General features: G+C 40.1%; 1 protein-coding gene across 1 annotated transcript; it reads right to left on the reverse strand.

Annotated features, from left to right (window-relative positions):
- Positions 1-3,136: 3,136 nt before the first annotated feature.
- Positions 3,137-9,139, reverse strand: LOC118628608 (olfactory receptor 10T2-like). Its single transcript, XM_036259582.1, has 2 exons — positions 8,201-9,139; positions 3,137-3,214 (listed from the first exon to the last, which is right to left on the reverse strand). Exons 1-2 carry the CDS (start codon positions 9,137-9,139, stop codon positions 3,137-3,139), a joined length of 1,017 nt encoding a protein of 338 aa, XP_036115475.1.
- Positions 9,140-13,337: the final 4,198 nt, after the last annotated feature.

Consider the following 13,337-nt stretch of genomic DNA (forward strand, 5'->3'; position numbering starts at 1 on the left):
CTATTTGGCCATGAAGAGATCCAACCCGGATAACACAGAAGAAACTCCGTATAACTATCAGCTGATTCTTCTCACAGTTAAATTTGACTGGATGAGTACTAGAGTAGGATTCTGGAAGCTGACACTTCTTTGGAGTGGGAGACTGGGACATGGGGACACTCTTCTAACAACAGTTGGTAGATAAAAGGCATGAAATTATGGTTTGGGCAAAGAATATCTCTCCTCTGCCAACACTGAGACGTCCACTGTCTGTCACCGCTTCTTCCATTGCCCTTCTGAAGGTGCTTAAAATCCAGCCCGGTCAAGGCAACTGCCTTGAAATTGATCCTGTGCCTCTTGGACTTTTTTCACAATGATTTATGAGGAATGTTTTAGCTAATGTGTTTTATTATTAGCATTTTACTAATGTCAGGCAAATTCTCAGGCAGTTTGGAGGGACAACTTGACAATATGACTTCTTATTTTGGGTTCTTCACTGACCAAATCAAGGAAACCTCTTCTTCTTCTGCCTGGAAGCCACTTTGTGAAATGTCTCTGGTCCTGTGTCCCCATTCATACCTCTTTTTTTCTTTTAATTATTTTTATTAATTTTTTTTGTTACAGATGTTTCTCCTTTCCCCCCCATTGACACCCTCCTCCCCATTTTCCCTGCCCCATCCCCAGCTTTGTTGTCTATGTCCATTGGTTATGCATACATGCATATAAATTATGTGGTTTATCTCTCCCCCCCCAGCACCCCCTCTTCTGGGATTTGTCAGTCTGTACCCTACCTCTATGTTTCTGGGTTAGTTTTGTTCATCAGTTTGTTTAGTTCATTATATTCCACAAATAAGTGAAATCATGTGATATTTGTCTTTCTCTGCTTGGCTTGTTTCACTTAGCATAATACTCTCCAGGTCCCTCCATGCCATCTCAAATGATGAGATCTTTCTTTCTTACAGCTGCATAGTATTCCATTGTGTACATGTACCACAGCTATTTTATCCATTCATCTACTGATGGACACTTGGGCTGTTTCCAGATCTTAGCTAATGTAAATAGTGCTGCCCATTCATACCTCTTTACTTGAATCTACTATGGTCCTATAATCCCACCGGAGCAACAATTCTGGAACTAAAGTCAGCACAAACACAGCCCTTTGCAGAGAGAGTGTACTCAAAGGTATGACCTCAGTCTTGGAAAGGGCCGTCTTAGAGTCATGGGGACAGCCCTGCACTCTGGTGATTGAAGTCTTTCACTGACTGTTTCTGGCAGTCATCCTTTTCATCTTTCCCCCATACTTTGCTTTTCACCAGGGTGCACCCTCTAGCCTTCTCCCCACCACCTTGGTCCCTTTGGGTGACTGCATCTTCTCCCAAGAATTCTGTTGCCACCTGTGTGCTGACAGTGTCCCTGTCTCCCACTACAACCTTCCTTGGAGGACAAATGAAGTTCTTTACCCGCCTTTTCCCCAAGACTCTCAAACTCAGTGTGCCCTGACTGAATTTACCATATTTCTCCAAAAACTGTCCCTTCTCCTCTGTTTCTTTCTCAATAAATGGCAACTCTTTGTGAGGCCAACAAATGTGGGGTGACCCTTACTACCCAACCATCCAAATGATCTGCTTCCCTCTCTCTCTTTCCCTCTCTCAGATGGAAGACATGTCACATAAGGGCTTCTTCTTCATCTGAGTCTCTAGGGACTTAAAGACTCCACAATTTATTATGATAAGTCTGTGCAGAGATTTTTTTTTCATATTTCCACTCTCAGGGATTCAAATAATTCAGGCACCCAGAGGTAGGGAGTGTGATGTGGCACTGTTAGAGTCCTTTTGGAGAGAGATGCATTGTCACTCATTTTCCCCTCCCAAGTTCTAAATCAACTGAGGAAATAGCAAAAGGGTAGGTATATGAGAGAGCAAGATATCACCTGTACAAATGAAAGAACTGATATTAGAGAATGTGGCAAATATTTGTGGACACATATGTGTTTGTGTTATGAATCCCAGAATTTGACAATCTTTCCTTCTCTGTCACTGGCAGTACTGGAAACACCCGGGTCTCCCCAGTGAGACCAGGCCTTTACCCATCAGCATACAGCATGGTCGAGAACAGCCAAGAGCCCTGCGGGCAGGCTTATTCCCCAGAGGAAGGGGGAAGAGAAAGGGCTGGAATTGCCGTTATGGATTGAATTGTGTTCCTAGCAGCCAGTACTTCAGAATATGACCTATCTGGGAATAGATTTGTTGTAGATATAGTTGATTAAGATAAAGTCATAGTGGAGCTGGGGGGGGGGGCTCTAATTTAATATGACTGGTATAGTTACATTTAAAAAGGGAGAATTTGGACACAGATAACACACAGGTAGAACATCATGTGAAAATAAAGAAGAGATATGGGTGATGCTTCTACAAGCCAAGAAACTCCAAAGATTACCAGCAACCCACCAGAAGCTAAGCGAGCAGCATGGGACAGATCCCACATCCTTCAGACAGAACCAATCCTGCTGATACCTTGATCTTGGACTTCTAGAGTCCAGAACTGTGGAACAGTAAACATCTGTTGTTTAACCCCCCAGTGTGTGCTACTTTGTTATGGCTGCTTGCCGTCTAAAACTAATACAACAGCAAATCCAAATTTACCATTCATTTACTCCTTCTAAGAGAGGAGAGTGTGAGGCCTAGAAAGATATCAGATATGTTTTGCTAGTGGATGTCTCTCCAAAAGGGGGGAAAAGAGTGTTAGGAATGGTAAAAATCATTTTCTCCAAACAATGTGTCAAAAGAGAAGGATCAAGGATATCCCTGTGGGGACCAAAAACGCCTTTGATCCTGAACTGTTATATTGTTAAAACAGTTCTTAGTCTTACCCTGGCCAGTTTGGCTCAGTGATTAGAGCATCGGCCTGTGGTCCAGAGAGACTGGGGTTCGGTTCCCACTAGGGGCACGTACCTCGGTTGCAGTTTGTCCCCAGTTGGTTGTGCGGGTGGCAGCCACTCGATGTGTCCTTTTCACATCAATGTTTCTCTCTCTCTCTCTCTCTCTGTTTCTTTCTCTCCCTTCCACTCTATCTGAACAATAAAAAAATGGAAAAACGTCCTCGAGCGAGGATAAAAACAAACAAACAAACAAAAAACAGTTCTTAGTCTGTATAAATTTCAGAAACTGTTCTTTTTCTGAGGTGGGTTGAGACTGACGAAGTCATTGGCGTTCTTCCCATTCTGTAAAACACTTACCTATGGAAGAGCATTGGAGAAGATTGAAAGCAAAGGGGCAAGAGGTAATTTCTTGGGGCTGAGGATATTTTTGTACATTGTGATTGGGGTGGTGGTTATACAAGTGTATGCATTTGACAAGAGGCATCAACTTGTATATTTAAATTGTGTGTATGTAAATTATACTTTAATAAAGTTGCTAATTTAGAAGATTCTACAAGAGAGTACTGTTTTTTTTTCCATCTGAGGCAACAGGCAGTGGTGACAGTATCGTCAACTACCTACTCATGCCGGCCAATTTTATTTCTTAATATTTTCTCAAAGCTGTTTCCTCACCTATTATACCTACTCTACTTTCCTGTACCTTTAATCTTTTTAAATTAAATATACTGGAATAACACTGGCCAATAACATTATAGAACGTTCAGGTATTCCCTTTTTTTTTTTTTATCCTCACCAGAGGACATTTTTCCATTTTTTGTTCAGATAGAGTGGGAGGGAGAGAGAGGAAGAGAGAGAGAGAGAAATGTTGATGTGACACCTTGAGTGGCTGCCACCTGCACGACCAACCAGGGCCCAAGACAAACTGCAACCGAGGTACATGCCCTTAGCGGACACCGAACCCAGGTCTCTCTGGACCGCAGGCCAACGCTCTAACCACTAAGCCAAATTGCCAGGGCGGTATACACTTTCATAATGCATCAGCTATGTGCTCCCCACCCAAAGTCTAGTCTCCTGCCACTACCATGTATTTGACCCCTTTTACCTCTTCATCTTCTTCCATTTCCCTTCCCCTCTGATAACCATCACACTGTTATCTGAGTCTATGAGTTTGTTTGTTGCTTTTTGGTTTATATCCCACATATGAGTAAAATTCTATGGTTCTTATCTTTTCTATCTGACTTATTTTACTTAGCATGATACTCTCAAGATCCATCCACATTGTTGCAAATGACAATATTTCATCTTTTCTTATGGCTGATTGGTATTCCGTTATATATATGTACCACATCTTCCTTATCCAGTTTTTATTATTGTAGCTCAGTAGAATAATTTGAAGCCAGGGAGTGTGATACCTCTGGCTTTGTCTTTTTCCCCTCAGTTTTCCTTTGGCTATTTGAGGACTTTTGTGTTACCATCCAAATTTGAGGATTTAAAAAAATATGTTTTTATTGATTTTTTTAGAGAGAGAGGAAGGGAAAAAGAGAAACATCGATATGAGAGAGAAATATCGATTGACTGCCTTCTTCACGCTCTATACTGGGGATCAAGTCTGCAATCTGGGCATGTGCCCTGACCAGGAATTGAACCAGGACCTCTCAGTCCATGGGACAATGCTCAATCCACTGAGCCAAACTGACAGTGCCAAATTTGAGGATTTTTTTTTGTTCTAAGTCTAAAAAAATGCTGTTGGGATTTTAACGGGAATTGCATTAAATGCGTATATCACTTTAGGTAATATGGCCATTTTAATAATGCTAATCTTTGCAATCCATAAACATGGACTATCTTCCCATTTTTCTGTGTCTTATTTGGCCTTATTTCTAGGATATAGTGATTAGTCTAAAGGTGTAGTACTTCAGGACTCTCAAATAAAAGCAGAAGGTATTATGGGTCCCCTTTACCTCAAATAGCCTATCTAACAAACTCTACCAAACCAGCACTGCAAAACGCCCAAGCTTCTGCTAAGATCTTCAGCCTCCCACAAGCTGATTTCCACTGGGTGTTTTGATACCTCGTCAGCCCATGTGCAGCTTGGGAGTAGTCAAATTCCTTAATGAGAAATTACACATGAAACTCCAGGCTCATTGATCTGCAGTTTTTCCTTTTGCAGGATCGTGGCCTCACATATTATAGCTGCCTTGGCATCTTTGACCTCAAACTTCTATGTGCTCACCTACCACACTGCCAAAAGCCCCATGCTGTAGCCTTTTGCTCAATTTCTATTCCCCATTATACCAGTTGGCAAATGCACTTATTTTTGAGACATAAGGAAGGTTTGCTGGGGAAATGACATTTAAATGGAGACATAAAGGAAGACAGGAATAAAGTGGTCACTGAGAGTTGGAAGTGCAGTTGCAGAAACTTCGGTGGGTGGGTAAAAGTAGTGATGTGGGAGGTTGAGCTAATGATCTTTAACTCAAAGTACAGTGTCTGGTACAGAGCAAGCATTTAACAAATATCTTTTGGTTAAACGTTAACTAGAATTTCATGAATATTTATTTAGTATCTCCTTTATCCCTAGTACTAGGTTATTAACTGAGGAAGCAAAGTTGAATACATCATGTGCTTTTCTTTTAAGAAGTAAAAAACAATCAAAAAAATAAATCTTTAAAACGTGGTTCCCACCTGGCCAGTGTGATTCAGTGGCTTGAGCGTTGTCCCATGGACCGAGAGGTCCTTCTTCGATTCCCTGTCAGGGCACATGCCCGGGTTGCGGGCTCGATCCACAGTAAAAGGCATGCAGGAGGCAGCCAAATGATGTTTCTCTCTGACATAGATGTTTCTATCTCTCTCGCTCTTCCTGTCTCTCTAAACATTCAATAAAAACTTATTTTTAAAGAATGGTTCCCATTCAAGTGGTATGAATAAAGGCTAGTTGCCGTGTTTTTTTAATCTTTAAAAAATTTAATGTTTTATCTTTTTAACAAAAATTGGATATATTTAAGACATACAACATGATGTTTTGACATACATGTACATAGTTAAATGATTAATACAGTCGAGCTATTTAACATGTCCATCTCTTCTCATAGTTACTTTTTTTTTGAGGGTGGGGGTGTGGCATGGTGAGAGCACCTAGATGTATTTTCTTAACAAATTTTTAGTATTAAATACAACATTATTAAGTGCAGTTACCATGCTGTACATTAGATTCCTAGAACTTAATCATCCTATATTACAGCAACGTCGTACACTTTGACCAACATCTCCCCATTTCCTCTACCTCCTCAACCCTGACAGCTACTATTCTACTCTCTGCTTCTATGAATTTGACTTTCTTAGATTCCACACATGAGTGACATCATGCAGTATCTTTCCTTCTGTGTCTGGCTCTTTTTAATTAGTATCAGTTCTCTGGGAACATCCCTGTTGTCGCAAATGACAAGATTTCCATCTTTTTTATGGCTGCATAATATATCATCGTGTGTGTGTGTGTGTGTGTGTGTGTATCACATCTATTGATATGATCATGTGGTTTTTGTCTTTCATTCTGTTAATGTGGTATATCACATAGATTGATATGCATATGTTAAAATAACCATGTATCCCAGGGATGAATCCCATATGATCACAACTGAGAATTAATGAAATGAAAAAGCTTACAATAATTATATGAGGCAGTAAAAAAATTCATATTAAGCAGGGGGCATTTGTGAAAATGGAATGGTGAAGATTGTGAAATGGCTTGTCAGAGAACCTCTAGTCAAATTTTAATTCAATGTTGAACAAAGAATGAGACCTGGAGACTCAGTCGGTTCTGACCACTTCTAATCAATGAAGCTTTGATAAGAACCTTAGTGGCAAGCCTTCCAGCAGCTCTCCTCAGCTGAATTCACCCCAGAACAATGCTGTGCTTCTCGTCTTCGGAATCTTCTTTCTTTGACGGTGTTTCTCCTGATACGTTCTACTTTCATTTTGGAATCTTCTCTCTTCCACTCATCAACTTTCCACAGAGTACATTCTCCATCTCTTCATCTTAACTAAACCTGATTGCATGAGAAAGGTACGTCTGCTTCTCAGCTCTGTTGAAGAGAAGGTGCCTACTCCCCTCTTCTAAGTCACCGTTACACAATGTTGACATTCTCCAAACTCCTTACCACCTTTCTAAATCGTTTATGTGCAGTCCTCATGACAACAGATTACTCACTGACACCAATACTACCCAGCTGTGAAACAATATGCTGTTGTTCTCAGAGTCCTTTACTGACCACTCAATTTCTTCTCCTTAATTTATTAAAGACTTTGCCACTGGCCTCTTGATCCTTTAAACATGCCAGCCCCTCAGTCCTGCCACAGCATTGGTAACGTCACACCATGTGGATGTACCATTAGACAATGTGACCTCAAAATGCCTAGACCTCCTACAGCATCTATAATCTGCTACAATCTATGTGAGAACTTGACTACAATCTCCTCAATTAGATTCAATTACATATGGCACCTTTCACCTCTGTGGTTTTCATAAATTAGAAGATATTTGTTATTATCTATGCTCTAACTTAAATAGCATTTGAATTATTGCCTATTGAGGACTTGAAGAAGTTAATTATGAGATCATCTAGTCTACTCTATCATTGGGGGATGGAAAGCATAGCTCTTTGGCAGTCTTTTCTATATTAATCCTGGAATTTGATATGTTAAAAATGACTATTTCTGTTCCGTAGTTCTCATCAGTTTACTTTTTCAGATAGTTACCCATTACCATTCAGTTTCTAATTTACTTTAAATAGAGTTTAAAATGATAATTTATTAAAATTATTTGAAATTTCTCTGTATTGTTGTCTTATACTCATTGTAACTCTAAATGTGTTTCTGTTTTCTCCTTTTTCAAGTAGATTAGTAATCTTTCTCTTCCCTTCCTTTCTTTCTCTCTCAGTTTGTCTCTACCTCTTTCTTTCATTTTTCTTTTTAGAATAATTTTCCTCCTCCTCCAAAGGCAACCAAAATTATGAGAAACCAGTGTTCCAAAGCACTTTTATATTTTTGTTACATACATATGTACATGTGTATGTACATATATATACTTATATATGTAATAACATTTTCCAATACTCTAAAACTAAATCTAAGTTGTAGTACGAAAGGAGTGAGACCAGGGCATATCAGGCAATTAGAACACATTTTGATTGCTTTGTACATGAAGTGATGATATTTATTAGAAGTACTCCATTTTCTCCACTTTTGTTTATTAGTGCTCTGTGAATGTTTTGTGTTTTTTTTTTTAATCATCACCCAAGGACATTTTTTGCATTTTTAATAAGTGTTGAGGGTTTTTTTACTTACCATCTGTGACAAAAACCTATAGACATTGTCTAGCACTTTCCCAAGAGCTATTTGCATTTCTTTGTTTCTTAGACTGTAAACTATGGGATTAAGCAGAGGAGTCAGTACCGTGTATGTAACAGCCATCAGCATATCGTCACGAAATGAATCACTGTCCTTGGGTCTCAGATAGACAAAGCCAGCAAATCCATAGTGTATGCACACTACGGTGAGGTGAGAGGAGCACGTATAGAAGGCCTTGTACCTCCCCTTTGCAGAGGGCATCTTCACGACTACGGACACAATGAACATGTAGGAAATCATAATTAAAGCAAAGCTGCCCACTAACACAGAAACGATGAATACAAGGAGGGTCATTTTCTGAAAAAGAGTGTAATCACAAGCAAGAGACACTACAGGTGCGATGTCGCAAAAAAAGTGCTGGATGGTGCTAGCGTCACAAAAAGACAAGTTGAATACTATGAGGACAATGCACAGGGACACCACAATCCCAGTGACAAAAGAGGCCAACATGAGCTGAAAGCAGCTCCTGTGGGTCATCAGGATGGGGTAGTGCAGCGGGTGGTGAATGGCAGTGTAGCGGTCATAGGACATGGCAGCCATGATGAAGCAGTTATTACCTGCCAAGCCAAAGAAGAAAAACATCTGTGTGGCACATTCAGGGAGAGAGATGGTCTTGCTGTCTGATAGCAAGTCCACTAGCATTCGGGGGATGATTACCATAGTGGTACAGGTTTCTGAAAAGGACAGGCCAGAGAGGAAGAAGTACATGGGGGTGTGAAGGTTGTGGCTGAGCTTAATGGCCACCATTACAGACACATTTGCAGCTAGGATAGTCATATGGGAAAAGAAAATCATCACAAAGAGGAGACCCTGCAGGTCTGGGAAACTGGAAAATCCCTGTAGAAAGAATGTGCTCACTGTGGTACGATTGGCCATCATCTAGTAGGCTCAGTAACTTTCTTCCACAGATGCAGATATTCTTGAGGTCAAGACTCTGATAAGATAATAAAACACACTGATGTCATCTGGACTTTAATCAAGGCAATGGCAAGACAACTCTCGATGAGAGACCCTGAGAAATGGGAGTTAAATGCATGTGGCTAAGTTTAAGTTCAGGATTCAGTAATGAGAAAGATTCTAGTAAGAAAATCTGTATAAATGCCATAAATTATGCTACAATATATCCTGGGAACTTCCTCATCTATCACCCCTTATCTCCCCTGCAGTCAGAATCTGTATGAAAGAGTGAAATATGAAAAGTGCTTTTTTCTCCCCTAGAAGAGTATGAGGGGTAGCAGGAGCAAAATGTTTATGTGTGATCTAATTATAGCATGGCATACAAAGGTGCCTAACAATGTTGATTGAATTCAAGTTTAAGAAGTAAGAACATTTTTTGGAATGGCTTCCAAACATTCTTAGAAAGTAATCCTATCTTCAGAAGTGTTCCCCAGAAGGCTGTGACTGCTTGGCTAACAATTGTGCCATTGAATAGACCTAATAAATAAATTTACTGTTTTGAAATGTGTATTGGTTTTCTATTCATGACAATAAGTTAAGGCTGGAGGTGTTCGATATCAGTCTCCCATTCATGCAGATCTTGAAGGCAAAGGGTATGGAGAAACTATCCCCATCCCAGATGGTTCATTTGTGTTCACGATGTCTGGATTAATTCTTGAATTTTCAGGAACATTTCCAGGATATTTTCTAACTGAAAGGGCTGCTTTGTACCATAGCTGTTTTTAGAGCTTAAGTTCCTCTGGTCATTTCATGAGTTCATCCACTTTACTGCATATGAGATGGCAGCATGGACAAGGACTTTCCATACAATATGTGGTTTGGTTTCAAGCACTGTTGTCAGGGAAGAAAAGGAAAACAGTGAGAAGACATGGGTGTGGAGTTGATAGTTGAGGAAAGAGTGGTAGAGACACTCTGGAAAATGTTTTGTAGGATCTACATCGCTTGAAGAAAACATATCTTTAGCTTAAAAGTTTGTGTTCTTTATGTACTGAAGTACTAGGCCAAAAAAATATACAAGAAGACATGTTAGCTAACCAGTATTTACTCAATATCTGAAATGTGCTGGTCAATATGCTGTGTGTTTGATAGAATTTTCTCACTAAATTTCTCCCAACAACTCTGTATAGTAAGTATTTTAATCATGATGTTATAACAATTGAAAGTAGGGTACTGGTTACTTTATTGACTACCTACAACAAATGCATTAATTTCACAAATATTTCTTTAATATCTATGATGTGTTAGTCAATTCCATGTGTGGAAAATGTGACATTGGATAAGACATATGACCTCTCCTATCTCAGATAGAGAAAAAGGCCATCAGGAGAATTAAATGAAAGTGATATGGGAGTGCTGGACTAAGTGGTTACTTTTAACTATAGAATCAAGAAAGCCCTTTCTGTGGAACTTACACTTACTTTGTGATTAAAAATGCAGCCCACCATTGGAAGATCTAGGGGGGAAATAACATGCAAGAAACAGCTAGTGCAAAGATCTCATGGTAGGAATGAGTTTGACATGTTCAAGGAATATGAAGAGAGCCAATGAATGTATTCAGAACACCTTTCTCATGGGTCATCTTAAACACCTTATGAGATAAATAGTAATAGTGTGCTCATGTCTGAGATAAGGAAACTATGACTTAGGAATATACTTAATTTGTAAAGATGGTCAAATTTGTTGAAGGGGGGTGGAGCTGGTATTTATACCCAGGTACAGTGACTCTGGAGATGACCTTCTTAACCAGTAGATTGAAGTGTCCTTGTAAGTGCTTAGCATAGCGTTCAAGGTCTACTATCCATTCCCATCTTCTGCCACCAACCTCCCCATATGGGAAACATCCCCACAGGCCCCAAGCATGGCATGTTCTTTTGGGGCTCTCCGGCTGTGCACACATTGTTTTTCTATGTGTGGTGTTCTTCCTGCCCTTCTCCGCTTCTTAAATCACAGTTTTTGTTTCAAACCCCATTCAAATGTCACCTCCCCAGAAAGCCACCCTCAATTACACCCCCAATGTGTAATTGAGTTAATACATTCTGTGTTCACATTTGATTGTGTTATGATGACATTTTTAACATGTCCAACTTCTTTACTAGTCAAGGCAGAGGCTCTTTTACCATTTTGTCTATGTACCTGCCAGCATAACCTGGTGAATACAGGCATTTGTGTCATGAGAGTTCAACAAATAAATCGGGTGCCATCTTCCCCAGAAAGCCTCACTTGGTTTTTTCTTAGCTACACTGACTACTTCTTCTCACCTATATTGTTTTCTTTCTTTATTATTTATCTAATTTTGACAGGTGCTAAAAGTTGTTGGTGTTATCTTCAATATATTGCAATACCCACTTAGACATAGCCACATCACCTAGCAATGTGATAACTTTATATCGATAGTTAATACACAATTATTTAGTGACTACCATGTATTCTGCCACCCCCACCCCCACAAGAGAGAGAGAGAGAGAGAGAGAGAGAGAGAGAGAGAGAGAGAGAGATACTGTAAACTCTTGGAGTGGTTTCCTTGGAACAAAGCAAAGAAGACTATTTATGGTCTAAACTATATATTTCTTTTCTGTAGCATCAAATAACACATGATTGCCACAACTGCTCCTATAATAAGGAGCATATTAAAGTCACCAGGGGAGTCTTCTCGAGATTTATGTATTCTCATTACAAGTTTCTGTCCAATCTTTCCAAGAAGAGAAAGGAAAAATTTTGGGAGAATTAGTATGTTTAGGTTTGGAAACTCTCACTGTGATTCTGTTACTTTCCTTTTCCATTTGTATTGATAATAAATCCCACTTTCCTCATAAGACTCAAGGGAACTAGTGATTGAGGGTGTGTCCATTTGACATTGTTTCCATTGCTTCTGGTCACTCTCTGAGGGACAGTTTGAGGGGGATGTTTTCTGGCCCAGCATTTTGCGATAAATTCACCCTTCTTGAGTTATGCACTTCTGTAGACTGAAAGGGACATAATTGATGTCTTTCCCTGGAAAACTTGTGTTTCAGTTTATTTGTTTCCTGCTCTTGCAGAAAGATCTAGGGACTCAGTATGTCTGATTTCTTTGAGCTCTCAGTGAGACTTACAGGAATGAGGCTGCTTCTTGATGCTCAGCCACTTTGCAGACATTCTTGTCCAGTCTCCATGTCAAAGCCCTAAACAGTGAACACTGTAAACCAGTCTACCTTCCAAGATATTACATCAAAACCGTGGCCAGCCTGGGGACCTCTGGGACCATTATGTCACTCATCAATCCCACCAGATTGAACTGCACTTAATTTCAGCTCATGGGGCAATGTTCAAAAGTGGAGAAATAGGGAATAGTTATCACCAAGTCTCTGGAAAAGTGCAATCAACTTACTTTCAGCCCAATCAGAATAAAAGTCACCTCTGAGTCAGCTTTTCTACAATTTTCATAAAAGAGCCCTGGCCAGTTTGGCTCAGCGGTTAGAGCGTCGGCCTGCGGTCCGGAGAGACCCGGGTTCGGTTCCCGCTAAGGGCACGTACCTCGGTTGCAGTTTGTCCCCGGACCTGGTTGGTCATGCGGGTGGCAGCCACTCGATGTGTCCCTTCACGTCGATGTTTCTCTCTCTCTCCCTTCCTCTCTCTCCCTCCCACTCTATCTGTACAAAAAATGGAAATATATCCTCGGGTGAGGATTAAAAAAAAAAAAAAAAAAAAAAAAAGATACAGGAGTCCCCACTTATCCACAGGGGTATGTGCCAAACCCCCAGTGGATGCCTGAAACTGCATTTAGTACTTAACCCTATATATATTGTTTCTTCCTATACATACATCCTTTTTCATATTTTAAAAAAGTACTTTATGGCTTCTTTGGCATACTCAAATTGCTAACATGACTATTTTGTGCTTTGAGGCCATTACTTAATCATATGTGGGTTACTTGAACGAAAGCACTGTGATACCGTGACAGTTGATTTGATAACGAGGACTGCTACTCAGTGACTAACTGGGGCTGGGGGGTGGGGGCCGCACATATACAGCCTGGACATGCTGGACAAAGGGATGACTCACATCCTGGGCAGGGTGGAAGAGGACAGTGCAAGACTTCCTCATGCTCCTCATAGTGGCCCATAATTTATTAAGAATTTAA

This window comes from Molossus molossus, unplaced genomic scaffold, assembly GCF_014108415.1.
Source record: "Molossus molossus isolate mMolMol1 unplaced genomic scaffold, mMolMol1.p scaffold_m16_p_13, whole genome shotgun sequence".
NCBI classification, from domain to species: domain Eukaryota; kingdom Metazoa; phylum Chordata; class Mammalia; order Chiroptera; family Molossidae; genus Molossus; species Molossus molossus.